General features: G+C 48.9%; 1 protein-coding gene across 1 annotated transcript; it reads right to left on the minus strand.

Moving 5' to 3' along the window:
* Positions 1-375: 375 nt before the first annotated feature.
* RUFY4 (RUN and FYVE domain containing 4) lies at positions 376-22,395 on the minus strand. Its single transcript, XM_054586167.1, is given in 13 exon segments — positions 376-478; positions 1,033-1,143; positions 8,164-8,310; positions 15,352-15,458; positions 16,139-16,786; positions 17,961-18,030; positions 18,499-18,642; positions 18,972-19,078; positions 19,416-19,544; positions 20,839-20,942; positions 21,061-21,155; positions 21,157-21,215; positions 22,369-22,395. Coding segments are annotated over 13 exon segments (1,851 nt in total).
* Positions 22,396-22,835: the final 440 nt, after the last annotated feature.

The raw sequence follows: 22,835 nt of genomic DNA on the forward strand, positions 1-22,835 counted from the left end.
TGAGACAGAGCAGTGTGGTGAAGGGGGAGTGTGGAGGAGAAAGTCAGGGCTGTCGGGTCTTATACACAGTCAAGGACTTCCTGAGCCCAAAGGGACGTTAGAGTGGATGGTGTCCAGCTTCCTCACGTTACCGGAAAATGTCCAGAGAGCTGAGGGCTTTGACAGAGTCGCCCAGCTCATTGGTCGTAGGTGCAGGGCTCCAGCCTGTCTCCTGCCTGCCAGCCTGGCTCCTTCCATCCTCCACACCACAGTCTGGCAACTCAAGTGCTGTCCGCCTGAAGTCACCAAGTTCTAGAAGGCAGTGCTATCAGATCACAGGTCCTGGGAGAGCTGAGGGGAGGCGGGGTGGGATGGCCAGTCCTAGGTGGGTCTTGATCAGATGACCTGGGCTTCTCCTTTCTGGGCACAGGGTGGGCAGCGGCGCTCTTGCTTCTTGTAATCCACACAGCAGGCATGGCAAACCAGGCCTCCACACAGCCTGGGAGCCAAGGTGGAAAGAGTGAGGAGCACTTGGGTGTGTATGGGGGAGGGGGTCATGGGGTTCAAGCATATTCGAGCTACCTGTCTGTTGCTCATTTCCCAGCAGAATAGCCCTGGGTTTGTCCCAGGAGTCCTCCCCTTTCCTAAAGGCTGTCCAATGCCCCACTCCTCTAGGGTCCTCTAATTCCAAACGACAGGTTCTCCTGAGGGCCCACTTTCCTCTCTCTTGTTGCTTGTCCTGCCATTATATTCCCAGGAGAGGAGGGCAGTAGCTCCCTCTGTACAGGAAATCTCTTCCTAGACGAGAAGCCCATTAATCAGTCTATTCCTGTTATAGGATTCCATCTTCCAGACGCCATTTCTGTTTGACCTTTCTCCACTGTTCTCGTTCATGTCTCTGCTAAGTGCAAGGTAATATGAGTGGCCAGCTTTAAGTAGCATTTCAAAAACGCCCAGTTCCTGTATCTTTACCTTCCCCAGAGAGGGCAGGGGGCTTTGGGCTGGTGGAAACTGGGCTGTCCCAGGGCAAGGATTCTGTATCCTACCCATTACCTGCATGTATACCGCCGAGACAACCGGCCAAAGAACTTGCCACAGCCGATACAGCATCCAGGGGCCACGGAAGAGAGATGCTGAACCTTCTGCCACAGGTTATCTTTCTCTCTGATGGGCAGATGGAAGTGGAGGGGCGGTGGGTGAGGGGAGAGGACACAGATAGGAAGATGTAGAGTTGGAAGTGGGCACAGATGGAGAGACAGAGATGAACAGAAAGAGTGTTTCACAAAGACAAAGCATAAGGGAGAAAGAGTGATAGAGGGAGTCTCACAGAGACAAAAAGAAAGGCAGAAAAACAGTGGGACAGAGCAACAGAGACACAGAAATGGGGAGGGAGACAAAGAGCGGCAGAGAGAGACAATCACTCAGAGAGAGTTGGAGAGGGAGACAGAGACACGCAGATATAGAGAGAAAAATGCAGTGGGAGAAAGACACAGCAAGAAAGATTCAGAGACCAACAGGGGCAGACACAGAGAGGGAGAGACAAATATAGAGAAAGATGAAAGACAGAGACAGAAAGTGATGGTGAATGAGAGAGAGAGGAAAAAAAAGAGACAGTGAGAGGGACTCACACACCTAAAAGATCAGCGAGACTCCACCCTTTCCTGGAAGAATGGTTGCATGGTGACAAGTCCCTCTTGCCCCAGATAACCTTAACCTACAATTTAAGAACCTGTCCATAGCCCACCCCCTCTAAGGAGTGCTTCCTGATGGCAGAGGCCCCTGCGGCTTTCCTGCTCCAGACTCTGATAGCACAGAATGCCCGATATCTTCTATTTGGCACTTAGTACAAACTGCCATGGAGTTATGTATTTTTATGAACCTTTAAAACCCTCAAGGTTTTTAAATTTTTTTATTTTTATTTTTAAAATTTTAAAAATATATTTTATTGACTATGCTATTAGAGTTGTCCCATTTTTTTCTCCCCTTTATTCCCCTCAGCCCTGCACACCTCCTCCTACCAGCATTCCCTGCCCCTCTCCTGCCCCACCTTAGTTCATGTCCATGGGTCATACATATGAGTTCTTCGGCATCTCCATTCCCTCTACTACTCTTAACCTCCCCCTGTCTATTTTGTACCTACTATTTATGCTTCTTATTCCCTGTACCTTTTCCCCGATTCTCCCTGCTTCCCCTCCCCTCTGATCTCCATTCCTGTGTTTCTGTTCCTGTTTTAGTTGTTTGCTTAGTTTTTTTGTGTTTGTTTTTTTTTTTTAGGTTCAGCTGTTGATAGTCGTGAGTTTGTTGTCATTTTACTGTTCATAGTTTTTCATTTTCTCCTTTTTTTAGATAAATGCCTTTAACATTTCATATAAGTACTTGGTGATGATGAACTCCTTTAACTTTACCTTACCTGGGAAGCACTTTATCTGCCCTTCCATTCTAAATGATAGCTTTGTTGGATAGAGTAATCTTGGATGTACGTCCTTGACTTTCATGACTGAATACTACTTGCCAGCCCCTTCTTGCCTGAAAGGTTTCTTTGGAGAAATAAGCTGATAGCCTTATGGGAACTCCTTTTTAGGTAACTGTCTCCTTTTCTCTTGCTGCTTTTAAGATTCTCTACTTGTCTTTAATCTTGGGTAATGTAATTATGATGTGCCTTGATGTTTGCTTCCTTGGGTCCAACTTCTTTAGGATTCTCTGAGCTTCTTGGATCTCCTGGAAGTCAATTTCCTTCACCAGATCGGGAAAATTCTCCTCCATTATTTTTTCAAATAAGTTTTCAGTTTCTTGCTCTTCCCCTTGTCTTTCTGGCACCCCTATGATTCGGACGCTGGAACATTTAAAGTTGTCCCAGAGGTTCCTCAGCCTCTCCCTGTTTTTTTGAATTCTTGTTTCTTCATTCTGTTCTGGTTGAATGTTTATCTCTTCCTTCTGCTCCAAATTGTTGATTTGAGTACCAGTTTCCTTCTCTTCACTGTTGGTTCCCTGTACATTTTTCTTTATTTCACTTTGTATAGCCTTCTCTTTTTCCTCTATTTTGCGACCACTCTCAACCATTTCTGTGAGCATCCTCATCACCAGTGTTTTGAACTATGCATCTGATTGGTTGGCTATCTCTTCATCGCTTAGTTCTATTTTTGGAGCTTTGATCTGTTCTTTCCTGTGGGCCATATTTCTTTGTCTCAGTGCACCTGTTATGTTGGAAGGGACAGAGCCTTAGTTATTCGCCAGGGCGGGGCATCCCAGGTCACTGTGTAGTGACGCTGTAGGTGGCGGGGGTGGTGTCTGAGAGGGAACAATGCTGTTTGCTCGGCTCTCTCGTCTGATTTTCAGTCACTTACCCCGCTATCCACAGCAGCTTGGGCCCTTCTGGTGCTGATTCCTGGGTGAGTGGGTTTGTGTATATCCTAGCTCCCTGTAAGTCTCTCCAACAAACTCTCCTGTGAGGCTGGGAGTTTCTCCCGCTGCTGCAACCCCCACAGGTTTTTACCTCCAGAGGTTTTGAGGCTTTCTTTTTCCGCACTGGAACCCTGGATTTCTCAGTCTGTCTCGCTCCCCAGGTGTTCCTCTCAGTTTATTGGCATGCAAATGTGGGACTGCCTGGTCCACCAGCCGCTGCCTCCCCTGCCCGGTTCTCCAGCTTCCACCTTGCCTCGAGTCCTCTCTGCCCTGGCTGCCCATCTCCACCCCTCCTACCGGTCTGGATGACTGTTTCTTCTTTAACTCTTTGGTTGTTGGACTTCCATACAGTTCAATTTTCAGGCAGTTCTGGTTATTTTTTGTTTTTAAATTTGTTGTTGTCCTTCTTTTGGCTGTGTGAGGAGGCAAAGTGTATCTACCTACACCTCCATCTTGGCTGGAAGTCCCTTCACATTTTTTTTTAGAGAACGTGTTATAAATTTAGGTAGGTTGTTTTCAGTTTTCATCAAAATGATACATACCCATGATGTAAAAATTAAACAGTGCAGAAGGTTTTATATTACAAGGTAATAGAAACTTACCATTCCCAGTGGCAAACCACTTCTTAAGTGTTTTAGCTTTTTCTCCAGGTAGCACATCCATATTTAAGTAACATGCTCATATCTCTCCTTTTTGATTTATGAAAAGAACATCTTCTATACAGCTCCGTACCTTGATGGCAGAGGACTTAGCTTATTTATGGCCATTTTCACTGAGTCCTCTTCCTTCCTCCCAATGTAGTTATATCCCTATTTCTAGTTCCTTTTTTGGCCAGTACTGGACTTTTACAGAATGTTCTCATACATTTATTTCTCACTCATTCTATTAACTATAGTATCTTCTGACTGTCATTCTGTAGTACAATGATGCCAGCATCCCTTTTGTTTCCTCCCACCTCCTAGCTTGTCCTCTATTCTTCCAATGTCCAATAAGGTAGCCACCTGCCACCTATGACTTGTAAATTTATATGTAACTTAATTAAAGTTAAATAAAATAAAAACTTCAGTTAATCAGTCACACCAATCACATTTGAAGTACTCAGTCACTCAATGTGACTAGTAGCTACCATTTTGGACAGGACATTTCCATCTTCATAGAAAGTTCTATTGGATTCTGTTCTATACTTATTGTCATTTAGGTGGTAATGTCTATGTTTGTTGTATAATTATAATCATTTTCTGTGCTTTGCCTTTAGGTTGAATCTAACATTGAAACAAATCAGTGACTAGTACTTACAGTGACTAGTACTTAGACAATATGTAAGCATATTGCTTCTAGCAGAGCTGTGTTCTATAACATTTCCATTCTTGGAAACTTTTTGTTTTTTCTAGGACTTTCTAATTGTCTTTCTTTTACAGTATATTATTTTTATCTTTTAAAATTAAATGTATTAGGGTGATATTGGTTAATATAGTTATATAGGTTTCAAGTGTACAATTTATAATACATCATCTGTCTACTTCATTGTGTGTCTAATTGCCCTTCTTTGTTCCTTGCATGACTTCCTTTTAACCTAGCCTAATTGCTTCCGCCCACCCCAATTCTTCATCATACCAGGTATATTATGGGCTCACAATACTTCTGCCACAGCCTGGACTGACTGCTTCCTGGCCTTGCCGCTCACTTGTCATGTTGGGAAATCCCTTCTATTCTCTCCCGGGTTAGAGCTAGTGTCTCCTGAATTCCACATGTTCTCTTTTATTGGCTTACTTCCTTGTTTTTCTGGGGAACATCCTTAATTAGCTTCTTAAGAAAGGCTATGTGGGAAGTGAGTTTTCTGTGAGCTGTCTGAAAAGTGTCTTTTTCTTCATCACCTTCCCCACTTACTTCATAGTTTGGTTGAACACAGAATTCTAAGGCAAAACTGAGCTTTTAGAACTTGGAAGTATTACACCATCAATTCTTAACATTTGTTGTGTTCTACTTCCTTTTTAAGTGATCTGTCTTTTAAGATAGTCTTCTTATCTTTGCTTTAGTGAAATTTCACAGTGATGTATCTAGATGTGGGTCCCCCCTTTCATTTATTGTGCCAGTCATGCAGTAAAATTTTTATTTTTTTATTTTTATATATATTATTGATTATACTATTATAGTTGTCCTATTTTTTCTCCCCTTCATTCCCCTCTGTCCCGCATCCCTCCTCCTACCAGCATTCCCTGCCCCTCCCTGCCCCACCTTAGTTCATGTCCATGGGTCATACATATGAGTTCTTTGGCATCTCCATTCCCTATATACTACTCTTAACCTCCTCCTGTCTATTTTGTACCTACTATTTATGCTTCTTATTCCCTGTACCTTTTCCCCCATTCTCCCTGCTTCCCCTCCCCTCTGATCTCCATTCCTGTGTTTCTGTTCCTGTTCTACTTGTTCACTGCCACCTTGCCTCGAGTCCTCTGCCGTGAGCTGACAATCTCCGCCCCTCCTGCCGGTCTGGATGACTGTTTCTTCTTTCACTCCTTGGTTGTTGGACTTCCATACAGTTCAATTTTTGGGCAGTTCTGGTTATTTTTTGTTTTTAAATTTGTTGTTGTCTTTCTTTTGGTTGTGTGAGGAGGAAAAGTGTTTCTACCTATGCCTCCATCTTGGCCCTAAAATCTTTAAATTGAATGTGTCCATTAGAGCTGGAAAGTCTCTCATATTTTTATCTCATGATCTTCTCCATTTTATTCTCTCTCTCTCAGAATTCCCGTCAGTTAGAGAACTCCTGGAATTCCTGGATTGATTCTTTATGACTGTTATTATTTTGCTCATAGGTTCCATCTCTCTGTGCTTTTAGTCTACTTTCTGAGAGACTAACTCATCTCTCTCTTCCAACCCTAGTGAATTTAGAAAATTTTCAGTGATATTTTAATTTCTAATAATATTTCTTATCTTTTGATGGTTGCTTTCCACAGCATCTTCTTTCATGAGAGATGGGTCTTTCTTTGTTTATTTCCCTTTTATGTTCTAGACGGTCTTCAAGTGCCTACAAAAACTTGGTTGTCATTTCATGCTTAAGAGGAGGCAATAAAGCTCCTGGAGCTCCAGGTAGTGGACAGGGGTCATTGACTCTTGGCTTCCCTTTAGGAGGGATTGGGCTGGGAGCTATCTGCCACACTAAACCTACATACCAGGCTCTCAAATGCCAGAGCACATTACTCTCCATTATTCTCCAGATGAGGATATTTTAATTATTTGCTTGGGCGATAAGCCCCTCAATTGTTGAATGTTCTGTATTTGGGGAAGCAGGCAGAAAGTGGGGGGTGCCCGCTGTTCTTTCTATTGACTCTATCAGTTAATTTTCCTGATTTCTGCTCCTCATCTCACTTCTGCCATATGTGTTCCTGGTGTCTCTGGGCCCTGAAGTTCTAACTTGGGCTAAATCCGGTATCCACTTCTCCATCCATTTCCTGGCTTCTGGAAATTAGCTGAAATCTCTTGTCTATGGTTGGCTCCTTCATATTTCTCTCTGTTGTAAGTTTTATTCTTTTATCATCATTTTAGTGAGATCTGACTTTGGAGAATAGATGTGTGGTCAGTGTAGCTTCTTGATGCAGAAGTCAACCTCCTTGGCTTCCTTTTCTTTTGTTTTTTGTTTAGAGCCATATCTTCCAAAAATGCTTTTGCAAGAGACATTATATTATGTAGTTTGGGACCTTGGGATGAATTTATTTAGCACTAGGAAAAACATTTGTCTCTCTACTCATGAAATGGTATATTTCCTTTGAATGGAGAGTGAACTTCAGGCAACTGGCTTCTGATTCCCTTTTTGATTTTGCTGCCAAGATGCTCAGAGCTAACTTTTAACCCTAACACTAATCCTAGCACTTTGGGAGTATAGATTTTTCATCTACCATGAAAGCTTCTATTCTTCTTTAACAATCATATATTTATATCTCTATATCTATCTTTTATTGTTGGCTACCTTAGGTTCTTTTGTGAGAAACATACTTAATTTTTTATATTTCCCTTTCTCCCATTTGACAGTTCCTGGAAGGAGAGCGTGACTTACATTTTTTTATTTGTTCTTCTCAGGTTGATGTCTCCCTTTTCTCATCTTTAATATCACTTGGGTTTTGTGCTAGAGGACTTAGTCTTAAACGATCCTGCAGCAACCTTCCTATTCTAATGGAACCTCAGTGCAATGGTCTCTTACTTCCTGAGCTGGGTAAAGGCTAATGTATCTGAATTATCTCCCCAATAGACTGAAGAACAGAAACCAGGCTTTACATATCTCCCCCATCCCTCAGTTAACTTTGTGGTTTGGAATTGATCCTGGTGAGCTCAGCCTCTGGAACCTAGGATGCCTGACCCAGGATGGGCCCGCAGGACCACTGGTCTGAAGTCCAGTAGGCAGGCAAGTGTGGGACATGTGATTACCTCTTGGTTACCCTGCTCTTTCTCCTAATTTCTTCTCAGTCCATGGGCTCCTTTCCCGTCTCCTAACTTTAGTAGGTGGGAGTGGGTTAGGGTGGGGACCATGCCTTAGAGTCAAAGGACTCTATGCAATGTTTATGCTGTGTGTCCTTGGTGGCCAAGCCAGCCTCTCTGATCCTCACAGTTTGTAAACTGGGAATAAGAGGAGGGGGTGGCTAAAAAAAAGGAAATGAGTTAGTATATATAAATTGTCCAGAATCCTGCTTGATAGCTGCTAGTGGAGCAGAATTTTCACTCCCCAGCCTGTACTTCCCATACCATTTCCCCTACCTATACCATTTCCCATGCCACTGGCCCCCAACTTACTGAATCAGTTCCAACACCCGCCTCTTCATGGCACGGACCAGGTCCTGCTGCCCTCTGAGCTCCTCTTCATACATGGCGTCCCTCCTTTCAGCCTCCTGTTGCTTCTGTTCCAGCTCTGCCTGCAGCTGGGCCCTCTCTTCCTGATACCTGGGCACAAAAGGCAGACTCAGTTCTCAGGAGAAAAACTCAGCTTTTGACTGAGCTAGGTTGGGCCTCTGTCTGATGGGGAGCTCCTTGGGGTGCTGGCTGCCCCCTGCAGTTGAAGTCCACACACCACACTATGTATACACATATAACACTACACACCCCACACTACACATACACCCCCCACACTATTCATACATCCCCCCCCGCACTATGCACACATATACCCCACACTATATATACACACATCACATATACATACATACAGACCCCACACTACATACACACCCACACTATACACATATCATATTACACACACAGCACATTTACATACCCATACCACACTACACACATATCCCATATATACACACATACACTCTGCACTGTACATACATACACCACTCCGTACACACACCACACTATTTATACCCATACCACATTATACACCCCCCCACTACACACATATACACACCTCACACTATACATACATACAACCACACACCACATATACATACACACTTCCCCACAGTATACATACACACACTACACTACACACCCCACACTACACATACACGACATATATGCATACTACACTATATACACACACATCATGTTACATACATCACATTATACATACCCACATCACACACACACGTACCACACTATACACACACATTATACATGTACATACACACCACATACTACATACACTTACTACACAGCACACACACACGTTCATAGTACATCACACCCACATGCCACATACACACTCACAACACATTATACACACCAGACACACACTAACGCACTCACAACACATGCCATACATACATCATGCACCACACAGCACATGTACACACCACACACCACACACTACATACCGCACAATGCATACAAGTATACTACACACATATAGTATACACCCCACACACACACTGTACCATGTGCACTTACGAAACACCGCATACACCACATGTGCTCTCAATACAACATGTACTAAACCCCACAAATACCACACCACACACCAAACTGAGCGCTGTGCAGACTGACACCCATAGGCTGACTCTTCACCAACTATTCGGAGAAATGAAAATGGGCCTAGTCTTGTGTACTCCTTTAGAAGAGATGAGCCAACATTCCCATTTGTTTTCTTTTCATAAATATTTCCACTTTAAAGTGTAAACTTCTTGAAAGGCTTGTTCGCAATCGTGGCAGCTCTCTGGGGGAAGGCGGGTATCTGGGAACCCAGGATGGATGGCTGTGTCCAGCTGAAATAATTGTGGTGCTTGGGGCGGGGGGGTAAGTGGTGTAGGATCTGGGGCAATTTTTTGGCTTTAAAATATTTTGAAAATTAATGTTACATTGTCTTTTCAATTTAAAAAAGTAATATTAAACATATGGCTTTCTTAAATTTCTATTTTAGCTTTGGGCTGGGAACCTCTTCAGCCCTATTTTTTCCTCTTCTTTTTGTCTTTAGTGGCTTCCTAGAAGGTTCCAAGAAATCTACTGGACTGGAAATAAAATGGTTCCAGACTCTTATTCCATCAGTCAGGCAGGAGGGTATTGCAATGGCGGTGCATGTCCTATGACCTCTGACACGTGTGCATATGCGTGCCCAAGACCCTGGGCCAGAGTGCATTTGCAGAGGAAGAAGATGCTTGCAAGAGGCTTGACAATGAATTCAATAATTAATTTTTTTAAAAGCTGCCATGTAGCTTGCTCCCAGGAAGAAAACTGGGTGGGCCATGACATCAAACCAACAATAGAAAGCCACTCGAATTCCAAAAAAGCCAGTCCCTGCAGCCATAACAAAGGGTGTTTTTATGCTCAGGCATTGGATCAGGGCCATGTTTGGACTTTTAATGACCATGCTAGTCTTCAGCCTCCTCATTTCTTAGCTGCTGCTTTCATTTTCCTAAGACAGTTTACTTGCCCAGTGACCCCAGGGCTTCTGCCGTGGCCTGTGCAGCCCTTAATGTGACCACCGTGCTTAATGTGTGTCTTTGAGGTGGGAGGGAATAATATTGAACACCTACTGTGTACCAGCAATGGAGCAGTGCCTATGGCTCTTGGTGGAACTTATAGGATGTTTGAGGCAGTGGTCAAAACAAATGATAGACCAGGAAAATAATTAAGCTAAGTATATAACAGAGATAAATGAGGGGCTGAGACAGAGAGTTGAGAGGGTGCTCAGGGAAGGCTTCTTAAACAAGGTGACATTGAAGCAGATCTAAAAAATGAGAAGTCAGCCAGGTACAGCTAGAGAAGGGCACATGCAAAGGTCTACAGGTTGGAAAGAAGTTGGCTTGTTTGTGAAGCCAGAAGAGGCTCGTGAAGCTGCAGTACCATGAATGACAGGGGTAGGAGTGCCAGGAAATGAGGTGGGAGGCAGACAGGGCCTGAGGTGTCCTTCGGTGGTCCCAAGAGAAGTGGACTTTAGTCTCAGTGCAATGGGAAGCCACTGAAGTATTTAAAGAAGAGGATAATAGACACTCTTAGCTCAGTAGGGGGCTTGGAAGGAATCAAAGTCAATAGCACCTACTATGTGTCAGGCATTGAGCTTAGTGCTTTAATAGCCTGTTTCATTTAATTTTTGCAAATTTATGGAACCGGTACTATGATCATCATTTTATAGTTAAGAAAATGGAGCTTCAGAGAGGGAGTAACACTAGCCCAGGGTCACGTAGCTTGGCAAGTGGAGGGAGCAGAGATCCAGATGCTGGCCTTTTTAGCTCTAATCTCCTTGTGTCTCCCCACATTTGTATCCATGCTTGAGCCCTGACTACCAGTGGCTCATGGTGCCAGTGTTGAGTGGGCAGCCTGTGGGAGCAAGGGAAAATCCTTACGAATGACTGGCATGCCTTCAAGGAGCTCAGCTGAGCTGGAAGAAAGAACTTTAGAGATCTAACCATCTCCTTTTGCAAATCGGGAACCTGAGACCAGAGAGGGAAGGCTAGTTTCACAGGGACACACAGCCAGAAAGCCAGGAAGTGGGTGCTGTTAGTCCAATATCTCAGTTCTGAGTTTATTTTCAGAGGAACTACAGGCTGGTCTGCTCTGGCTCCTGCTGTTGGGATAGTCTGCTGTGTCCTCCCTATGCATCTAGCCTGGCCTTAACCCTAACCCTAACCCTAACCCTAACCCTAACTCTAACCCTACTCTCAGTCTATTCTCCACAGTACAGCCAGAGTCATCCTTTAAAAACCAAAGTCCACACCATGAGACCCTCTGCTAAAGATCCTGCTCTAGCATCCTACAGCATGGGGGATCTCTCTTTGCCCCAGCCACAGACAGCTTGTCCCCAAGCACACGTCTCCTGGCCTTTGTGTTTGCTGGTCCCCCTGCCTGTAGCATTCCTCCCCAGATATCTGCCTGGGCCAGTTTTCCCATGGTTGGGGTTTCTCCTTAAATGTCACCTCTTCAGAGAGGGCCTACCTGACCCTAAATCTAGAAGGCTGTCCTGTCTCTGTCTCTCCTTTCCTGGACTGACTTTTCTCCAAGGTGCCTGTGACTACCTGACCATATATTTCTTTTTTTTTTTTAAATTTATAAATGTTTATTCTATTACAGTTGTCTCAATCCCCCCCCCCTTTACGTCCCTCCCATCCCCACTCCTTGCTTCTACAGTCAATTTCCACTCTGTTGTCCATGTCCATGGGTCATTCATACATGTTCTTTGTCTAGTTCCTTCCCCTTCTTTCCACCATTGTCCTCTTTGCCCATCCCTTCTGGTCACTTTCAGTCGGCTCCATGTTTCCATGCCTGTGGTTTATTTTGTTGAATAGAGTCCACTTATAGGTGAGATCATCTGGTATTTGTCTGATCCTGTATTTCTATTTGTGGATCTACTGTCTATCTCCCCAGGTCTGTGAGAGCAGACATGGCCTGTTCTGTTCACTGCTGTTCCCCCACCCTGGCTCATAGCAGTAGTAGAGGCACAGGAAATATTGTTGATGGACTGAAAGGGGTTGTGGCACGCCTATGCCCTGGTGCCCAGATACCTGTCACCAGATTGATGACCGCAGTCACCTTTCCCAGGAGTGAGGTGTTTTCCTAGTCCCAGGAGCTTCTGTTACTCACTACCTGACTCCTCAATAGACCTCAAGCCCATGCCTCTCTCCTGAAATCCACACTCAGTTGCCATCCCCAAGGCTCCACTTGGGTGTCTAACAGGTGTCTCAAACCCAACATGTTCACAACTCAACTCCTGAAGCTTCCACACAACTTAATCTGCCACAGCAGATGATTAATGGTGACTCTAGCTTTCCTGGCTTGAAAACTTGGAGTCATTCCTGACTTCTGCCTTCCTCTCAGACCTGACATCCAATCCCCCACCACCGAAGGCTGATCTCCCAGCTGATCCAGAGTCCAGCAGCTTCTTTGCATCTGCATTGCCACCAGCACAATCTGAGGCACCATGGCCTCCCCTGCGTGGTGGGGAAGCTTCCTCCTCGTTCTCCCTGCTTCCACCCCTACTTCCCCCAGACTAGCTTCACAGAGCCCTTGGAGACACAGGTCAGTCCAGAATAGGCGCATCTCTAGAGAAGGAAGGCAGATTAGTGGTTGCCTAGGGCTGGGGGACTGGGGGAAATGGGCAGTGACTGTTAACCAATGCAGGGTTCTCCTTGGGGTGATGAAATGTTCTAAAATTGATTGTCGTGATCAACACATAACTTTGTAAAAACACAAAACCATCGAATTGTTTAAAAAAGCAAATAAACACTTTTTAAAACATTAAAACAAATAGTCATGTGATGTTCTTTCCCTGCTCAGAGCTTGGTTCCCCTCTCATGCTAAGTTAAAGCCAAGGTCTTCTTGATGCCTACTAGGGTCTGCCTCACCTGGTCCCCATTACCCGCCTGACCTTTCCCTGCATCCCCTCCTTTCCTCTTTCTCCTGGGCCGTGATGGCCTCCCTGATGTTCCTAGAACCTGCCGTGCTCATTCCCACCTTGGGGGCTTTGTTCTTGCTGTTCCTTCTGCCTAGATTGTTCCTCTACCACACATCCAAATGGCTGACACCTCATTTCTTACAGGTCTATACCCAAAAATCACTTTTCAGGGACACCTTCCCTGACTATGCCACCTTATTTCATATCACCCGTGATACTTCCTATCCTCCTCCCCTGCTTAATTTTCTTCCTTAGAACTTACCACAGTCTGACATTCTTTGTATTTTACTTGCTTATCGTATTATTGACTGCCTTCCCCACTGGAATATAAGCTCCATAAAGCTGGGAGTTTTGTCTGTTTTGTCTCTTTTGTCCACAAGAGGATTTCTGGTACATAGAACAGGCCTGGAACAGAGGGGGTGCTTTGAGTGGGACAACAGGTGACGTGATGGGGCAGCCATCTGTGAGACAGGGGCTCCCCCCAGCTGCAGGGAACAGCCTGGGGCGAGGCAACCTCCCTGGAGCCTCTCAGCTGCTGCCTCCAGCCTGATCCCCAGAGGAAGCCCTTGAGTGGGCAAAGCCCCTGCATCCACTTCAGGCTGGAACCATGGGAATCTTTGGCACTGGGAGCAGCTGCTAAAATAGCAGGAGGGTGAATTGTGTTGGGTGAATTGTGCAGCATCTTTAAGCCTCAGTTTCTTCACCTATGACATGGGGGTTCTTATGGAACATATCTCATAAGGCTGTTAAAAGGGAGCATCTAAAACAGTGCCAGGGACATAATAAATGCTCAATAAATGATAGTTACGACCACACTGATGCTGGGCTGAGCTGAGTATCTGGTGGGAAGGGCCCCGGGGGTGTTTTGGGGTTAGTTTCTGGGTACCTGGCCTCTCTCATTCTTACCAGTCTACTGTTTAAGCAGTCTACTGATGGTTAAACAGACCATCAGTAGACTGTCCCATGGTTCAGTCTAAATCACTGCTACTCAGGCTCCTCTGGGGGTGGGGCAGGTGCCCCTAAAATCCCAGGGCAGGGGTCAGCCATGTGGGAGAGATAGAGACAGGCAGGAAGACTCCAGCGCACAGACACTAAGGGATGGAGACACAGAAGACTGAGTCCGACGAAGGAAGATCATGACACGGTGGAGATATTTTAAAAATAAATCGTGAAAGAGGAACTGAGGCACTGAGGAGGAAATGTGGACAAAACAAGATGCTCTTCTTATTAATGGGAGGATGGGAAATGAAGATGCCTATGGGAGAGATGCTGAAGGGGAGAGACAGACAGACTGCAGTACAGGCACTCGAAATGTTGGCTGAGTAGTGTTTAGGCTCACTGGTTCTGGGGTCAGCTGTCAGGACTGGACCTCAGCTCTTCTCCTCATGGGGATGTCGGTCAGGTCAGTCCCCAGACTGGGGTCTCTGCCCTTCTTCATTTTCCTTGTCTCTTCCTTCTTCCTTCCCCTCCCCTCTCCAGAACCTCAGGCATTGGCTCTGGAAGAACAGGGAGCTGGCCCAGGACCATAAGAAGCTGCTAAAGTAGCAGGAGGGTCAACTGGGCAGCATCTTTGGGCTTTAGTTTGCTCATCTATAAATATAAAATGGGGATTCTTAGCGAAACTATCTCATAAGGCTGTTATGAGGAAGCACCTAGAAAACTGCCAGTGATGTAGTAAAAGTACATATAAAATGTAGTAAAAGTAAATATAGTTATGATTATGATTATCCAGAGGGGGAAAGAGAGGTTGTGCAACTGGGAACAGAGGAACAGGACGAGTGTGGCGGGGCAGGGAGGCAGAGTGGACTTCAGAGAGAGACCAGCAGCCTAGGAGAGGCAGCAGAAAGGGGCCAAGGCAAGTATGGAAGGAAAGGGAGGGAGAGGAGGTATAGATCTCTTCTGGGGGCTACGCAGGAAGGCCAGTGGAGGACGGGGTGGGCAAGGGGGAGGGGAAGGTGGGAGCCCTTGTGAACAGGAACAGTGTCCTGTATGCCTCAGCATCCGCAAATTGTGCCCTGCACAGGTCTCGGTGTACAGGAGGAGCTCAGGAGATGCTTGCTGACGGTGAATGCCCGTAGGAGCCAGGAAGCGCCGCCTGTCCCTCCAGCCTCCTGGCTCTCATGCCCTTGAGTGCTGGTGGTTGCCAAGGTTACCTGATGAGCTGCTCCAGCAGTGCCTTCACCTGAGTCTCCTGCTCCTTCCGCAGCTGCTCCTCGTGCTGGGCTTGCTCCTTGGTCTTCTGGAGCCTATGTTTGAGGCTCTGGGGAGGGGAGGGGAGAAGGAAGATGAAGAGGGAGACCCCAGCCCAGGGAATGACTTGACAAACATACCCAAGAGACCTCAGGCCATGTAAGACCATCCTTGAGTGGAAGACAGGATTGGGGCGAGTGCTGGGAGCCGTGATGCCTGGCTCTTCCCATGGGTGAGCCTGGAGATACCATGTCTTCCTTCACTGAGGAATGGAAGTTACAAAGCTCAAGGACCTGGAAGAGTCTGGCTAGGGAGCAGGCTGCAGGGAGGCTTAAAAACAATCTTGGGTGACCTCCAGGAGACGCATCTACAGCAAGAGGAACTAGGTGAGATCTGCAACAGTAGAATTTACATATTGGCAGGAAACTTGCCCATAACGAGGGACGTGACACCAAGAACGAGCAACTGCCCTGAAGAACTATTGGAAAGGTGTCTCAATGCCTACAGGGACTAGGCAAATAGTACTGATGAATAAAGTGCGCCTGGTGTGAGGCAATAGATAGAGGTGGCGACTGCGGTGAGCTGAAGAATGCATGGCTTTCAAAAGATATCCTCAACTAATAATCCTGAGCAGGCCAATAAATATTTATTTGCAGGCTGGAATGGTCCGCAGGCTTTCACTGAAGACCTCAACTGTGGGCCAGTTTAGACAGAGGAGAATAGACAGGCACACAGCTCAATGGCTCTTACCTTGACTACATCCTGCAAGGCCACGTCTGCTTGTTCTTCCATCCTGGCCACACTGGTCACTCCTGTTTGCTCTCGTGGCTTCTCTGTGGCGTAGCCTTCCTTCATATCCAGGCTCTGAAGGATTCTGGGCTCTCCCAGAATGCTAGGCACTTTGCACTGCTGTCTGTTCCTTGACACCGTATCTTCATTTGTCCCTCTGGAGCTGGAGACCAGCAGCCTCTGAACACAACCCCACTCTGCTTCCCTTTCATCAGTCCCCTCTGTTGTTCTCTGACTCTCTGCACTCAGCAGAACCCCTCCGCCCTCACCCGCTGTCTCTGCCACCTCCTTCAGAGCCCGCTTGACCCCCTCCTCTTGTCTGTGGATGCTGAGTGTTGAGTTTTCCAGGCAGATGCTTGTGCTTGGGGCTCCCATCTCCTGGTCTTCCTGCAGCTCCTCCCCCTCCGGTTCCCACATGCTGTGGGGGCCCCTGAGGCTCCTGGGATCTCCTTTCTTCTCTTCCAAAAAGGGAGGAAGATGCCTGTGTTGCTGGGATGTGAGGAGTCCAGCCAACTGGTCTTCTCCTGGTGCATCTTGCAGACAGCTGGCTTGGCTGGTGGGTGGCTCCCCTGGTAAGACTCCTTTGGGGCCTCCATTTACAGCTGAGATCTGCGGAGAAGACCCCAAACCCACCATCATCCCTCTCAGCACCAATTCACCAAGCTGGTGCATGGGAAAGGCCACAGCCTTAATGCAACAGGCTTGCTAAATATATGAATTCCCAGGCCCTCCCTCTGGAAATGTTAATTCAGCAGATCTGGGGAGGGCCCAGGAGTCTGAATGTTAACACCGGGTGATCTGATCGGAGGCCCCAGCTTCGATCTGGTCAGGGAGCAGCAGTGCTTCTCGATGTCCTTTCCTCCCTCACCTCTAGCCCGTGCCCTTCTCCCTCCTTCACTTCTATCTTCTGTGTGGATCTGGTTTCCCCTAAGTTCTTCCCACCCCTCTCCTCTGATCCTTCCCTGTGAACTTGATTTTGTAATTTCTCATCTATGAAATGGAAATAATAACACCTGCCTTGTAGGGTTGTGATGAAAGCTCAGATCGATTGACAGCCTGCTAGCAGTCACCTCTGCCAAGAAGCTTTCTCTGGGCCCCATGTTCCCCTGTGCATGTCTGCATCCCTATGTTTTACATGTCATGTTGCAATGTGTTCCTTTAGGGTCTGTTCCCTTGAACAGACCCGGGACTCCTTCAGGTCAGAGACTGAGTCCTCATAATATCTGTACCTAGTACCTGGAAGCTGTTGGGGGTGGAGGCAAGGCAAGTTTGTAGAATGATGATAACTGCCAGTTACTACCTCCTGAGCACATGGCAGAAGCCTTGCTCTGTCTCAGTGCATCCCTGCAATCTCCCTGCGAGGCAATGACAAATAACTTACCCAAGGACCATGGTTAGTAAGGGGTGGGGCTGGGATTTGAACCAGGTGACGTGGCTTTTCAATCGCTCTCTGGACTGAACTGACACATTTGCAAATTGTCCGGAAGAGGTTATTTGCATGGTCTGTTTCCTACAAGCTTCCGGTCACCCTCTCCAGCACCTCCTCCTCCTCCCATGGGCCCCACTGGCTCCTGCAGATGGTGGCAGCGGCCCCTTTCTCTCCCCAATATCCCCACCACCTTAGGAATCTGAGCCTTCGCTTCTGTGGGTCCCCAGTTCCCAGGTCCACACAGTGGCCTCTCTGTGCCTGTCTAGCTGGTGCAGGGCTCAGTGACTGCTCAGCCTGGGGGTCCCAGGAGAGACGGAGAAGAGGCACCTCAGAGGGAAGGTCGGGCAGGAGCACCTCCTTTGGAGAATCTTTGTTTTTTCTGGGCCTTCTTCCTTGGGTTCGGTTGGAATTGGAGCAGCGGGACCTGAAAGTGAAAGGGGCAGGGGGACCCTGGGTCTCTCTCCAGATGTGGTCTTGGCTCTTGGATGCAGGATATCCCACCTTTCCGAACACCCATTCACTCTACCACCCTTACCACCTTTCCGCCCTCCCACCCGCACGCATGCATCCCCTTCCTCGTCCATCCCTGCATCCCACCCTCCATTTATCCACCAGTCTCTCAACCTCCCACCATCCGTCCACCCTTCTAACACTCTACCCCGGCCATTCAACAACTCTTTGGAGTGTGTACTCAATGCAGCATCACGGGACAGCATGAGATAATGCTGGGAAAACAGAAGGCTAGGGAGGTGGAGATTCAGGGGCTCAGGGAGCATGAAGGGAGGGAGAAACGGATGGCGAGAGAAGCTGAGAGCTTGGGGCTACCTTGGGATGGGCGGTAGCACTGGCAGCAGGTGTGAAAAGAGGCTTCCCTTCGCTCATACACACTCACTCTGAGAACATGGGCCAAGCCCCGTCCAGGTCTGGCCGCTGCAGGTCCAAGTCGAAGGCCACCCCATTGAGAGCATAGAGAGAGTCCAGGATGTCCTCCTGGAGTTGAGGGCACAGCAGAGGGCTCCGGGGGCCATACCATTCCCTGTGTTCACAGTGACCAACACCCTTGGCCTTTGGCCCTGGTGCTGTTGCCACCCCGACCTCAGAGAATCCACCTCTCTGCTGCACAGCATGACGGGACAATTCCCAGGGCAGGGTTGAGGCCCCTGGCGAGCAGGAGCCCAAAGTGTCATAATGATACCAGGACCAGGGGTCTAACCTCCCCTTCGCTCTTTCTTCCTTGACTTCCCCCTTGTCTCTCTCATTTTAGACATCCTTGTTATTAAGCCATCCTTTTGGGGGTAAAGAGGGATCTTTCACTCTGGAGGGACAGTGGGCTCACATGGTAGGAGTATGTCCCTGTAGCCCTACCTGGTGAGCTCTGGGCTCAGGAGGCAGAGCTGCAGCCACTCGGCCAGCTGTCCGTGGGCTAGGCAGAAGCGGATGAAGGCGCGGCCTTTCCCCAGAGGGGTCTTCAACTGTAGAGCGCACAGGGGCAAAGTGGGGGCGTTGTGAGGACGGGGGAGCTCAGCCAGCCAGAGAGGGAATGGGTGGTGGATGAGAAGGCTGTAATGGGACTGGGGGCTTTGGGAGGGAAAGGGGTCCCGGGGCGGGGGGTGTTGCTGAGGACAGCGCTAGCGAGAGCTGAGCACCAGGCGAGGGCGCCTGTGGTCAGCGGAGCTGGGATGGGTGAGAAAAGGGCCTTGGGCCGGCCTGTGTCCCCTGGCCCCTGAGTGATCCCCGACAAGGGCCCGGTGGCAGGACCCCGTCACGCTGGGGTCAGCCTGCCTGCCATGTGGCACTGGCACTGGCTACCTTGTCCTGCGAGTGAACAAACCGGGCTGGCTCCGTGCTCCCCCGCTGCCGCCAAAGGGCAGTGCAAACAAAGTCCCAGTAATCCTTCCGAGGATTCCTCAGGAAGCTCTTCTGCTGTTTCTGGTCAAACTGGGAGCAAGCCGAGGGAAAGGAATCAGAGACAGGCTTCCTCCTAGAACCCACCCTGCATTCCCACATGCTAAGTGAGCCTGAGGTAGAGGGGAAAGGGCTTGTACAGACAGACCCGACTTCACGCCCTGGCTCTGCCCTTACCGGCTGCGTGACCGAGCAAGCTGTTTGACCTCTTTGCCTGTTCAGTGTTTCCATTCATTCCAGAAATACTTACTGAGCACTTACTATGTCCCAGATCTGCCCTAAGTCCAGGGGATACAGCAATGAACAATGACCTCATGGGCTTACGTCTTAGAAGGGCAGGCAGATAATGAACAAACTGAGTAAGTAAAAACATATACTACGTTAGATAGTGCTGACCGCTAAGGAGAAATCAATAAAGCAGGGAAAGGGAATAGAAATTGTGTGGTGTGTGCACACATGTGTATGTGTGCTGTGTTTGATATATGCATGTGTTAAAAATTTAGATTAGGGTGGCTAGAGAAAGCCTGACTGAGCAGGTTCCATTCAAGTTGAAATCTAAAGGAAATGAGAAAGTGTGCCATCTAAACTTCTGGGGAAGAGCGTCCGGACGGAGGGGATAGTAAGAGCAAAGGCCCTGAGGTGAGTGCATTCCTGGCGCGCTTTAGAGGAGCAGGAAGGCCAGTGTGACTGGAGGGCAGACTGGCAGGAGCCTCACACACGCACGCCACATACCCATACCACACACCCACAAACCTCGCACACACACAACAACCACAGCCCCCACACTGCATACATACACACACATGCACACTCACTCCACGCACGTACACATACAGAGAAGTCGGGAGTGCATGTAATTTGTGGGGGCTGGGCGGGCCATGAATCACTTCGGGGGGTTAAAATGGGAACTGAATAAGGGGGCATGTAAAGGCTTAGCCTGGCACACAGTGTGTGCTCCATTGAAGCTAGTGGCAGCGACGACTGGGGCTCTAACCAGCAGCAAGGAGGGCCAGCCCTAGGATACCCAAGACTGAGATGGAAGCCTCCAGAGCAGGTGGCGGCCCCGAGCCCCTCCCCAGCCCCTCCCCACCCTGCCCTGGCCCTGCTCACTGCATCTTCCAGGCTGCAACGAGAGCTTCCTGAGTTAGGCTAGAGGTCAGGAAGAGCTTGCTAACTGAGGGGGACGAAGTGGTGCACGGTAGCAAAGGAAGGGTGGTGGTTCTTCCCTTCCGAGGAAAGCCCTCCTGGATCTGTGGGCCTAGGGAGAAGGGAGGGGAGGGGAGTGGGAGGGGAGGGGAGGGGAGAAGCAGAGGTGGCACAGTCCTACCTGCAGCAGCTGCTCCAGGCAGCCACAGAGTCTGTGCAGCTCGGCGCTGGCGTCTGTCACCCGATGCCCCACCCCGTAGCCCTGGAGGATGGCAGAGACAGCAGCTGTGAGGAAGACAATGGACATTAGACATCAGGGAGGGAGGTCTCTGAGGGAGAGGCTCCCAAGACCCCTCACTTCTTCCCCAGTTCAGTCCCAGGAAATCTCTTGGGACACGCTCACCTTTCAGGTCCCTGGTGACCTTGAGGGCAGCCCCCTCTTCTGCCATGTGTGTCTGAGAAGAATATGATTCCTTGTGGCTCTGGAAGTTCAGGCCAGGAAGGAGCCTCTTGTTTCAGCTGTCCAGTCCTCTCCTTATACAGAGGAAAACCCAGAGCCTAGGGAAGGGATGCAATGTCTCTAGGGTTACAGTGAGTTCACCAGCAGGATAGAACCCCAAGCTCTTTCTTGTGGGCCAGTGTGGGAAGATGAAGGCATGGCTCCCACTTGTGGGGCAGTTCCTGGGTGCTTGACCTCTTTGTCTCCTTCAGTCCCCACAATGAGCCTAGAAAGTTAGCGATTCCATTTTATTCAAGGCGAAAACGGGGCTCGGAGCGGGTGAGTCGCTTACCCAACATCACAAAGCTCCAAGTTGTGAAACTAGCCCTTGAACTCAGGTCTGTGAGCCCACAGGGCCCGTGCTCTCAGCCCTGACCTGATGTGAGAGGCCCTGCTGGGGCACCATGCGCAGGCCGGGCTGAGGGAAGCCACCCCACGTTCCCGCCGCCCCCCTGCCCCACCCTGCCGAGAGCTCTGCCAGAGCAGCATCATCCTTGAGACACATTCTCATCCTTTCCTGGTTCCCAGCTGAGTGGAAAGTGTGTGTCCTCGTCCTCAGAGGAGAGGGAGGCAGAAGTCAGGCACGGCCCTCGGGCTGGGCAGAAGTCAGGCACGGCCCTCGGGCTGGGCCTCGGAGGTGGGGGGGAGGACACCTGGTTTTAATCCTGTGGCTCTCTCCCAGGTGAATCTTAGCTTGTCCCTGCCACCAGTGGGTCCTGGGGCTCAGAGAAGAATACCGTGGCCCCTGAGGACCAGTGGGCTTACTCTGAGGGCTGGGGGTAGGAAACCCAGTCCCAGCCTCCCAGGCTGTGGTTGCTGGAATTTGGGGGTGGGTGGGAGTGAAGAAGCAGTGGGCCACAGTGGAGGGGACAGGAGCAGGAAGATGAGAGTAAGGAGGGAGAGTGGGTGGCAGATGGAGTTCAGGGGACACTGAGCTGGGAGTCAAGGGACCTGGGTCTCCATCCTGGCCCTGTAACTCACCTTGGGCACATCACTCACTTTCCTTGGGCTTCAGTTTCCCCATATGTAGACCAAGGGCTTGGCTTTAGGGCCCCTGATGTCCCTCCCAGCCCAGAAGGTTTATGAAATCCACGAGCACCTATAGGCGCTCGTCCTGTCCCCCATATCCACCAAAAATCCCTCAGCTTCGTGCTCCTGGCGTCATTTCCCTTCCCCAGCCTCCCCCAGACCCAGGAGTCTCTCTCTGCTCACCTGGGAAGGCCTGGCTGGTTGAGGCATGGAGGGCCCGTGCGGCGGCCTGAGCCTGCCTCTTGTGACTGTTGCTCCTGGACAGCCTTCTCAGGGCTCGCTGCCTGGGAGGTGACTCAGGCCCCGGCCAGCACCCTGGAGGGGAAATCCTGCTCGGAGCGGGAGGAGGGGAAGACTGTGGGGGAGAAGCGGCAGAGGCAGGGTCAAGGGCACCAGGGCAGAATGGCTGGGATGGGGATGACTACCTGGCCTAACAGGGACCCACCCAGGGGCGGGTAGCAGCAGTTGCTGCTCTTCAAGTTTCCTTCCCTTCTTATCACGGCCACTAGTTCTCGTCTTTCCTCCTTATCACCACCAGGTGGCACAAAAAGACTGGGATGCTGCCCCATCTGATACTCTTGCCAGTTTTACTGTCACTTGGTTGGAGTGTGATGCAGGTGGGGAGGGGTGGACAAGAGTCTCATCACATG

The sequence above is a fragment of the Pteronotus mesoamericanus genome, unplaced genomic scaffold (assembly GCF_021234165.1).
Source record: "Pteronotus mesoamericanus isolate MK-2021 breed Mesoamerican mustached bat unplaced genomic scaffold, CSHL_Meso_final contig_90, whole genome shotgun sequence".
Taxonomy (NCBI): domain Eukaryota; kingdom Metazoa; phylum Chordata; class Mammalia; order Chiroptera; family Mormoopidae; genus Pteronotus; species Pteronotus mesoamericanus.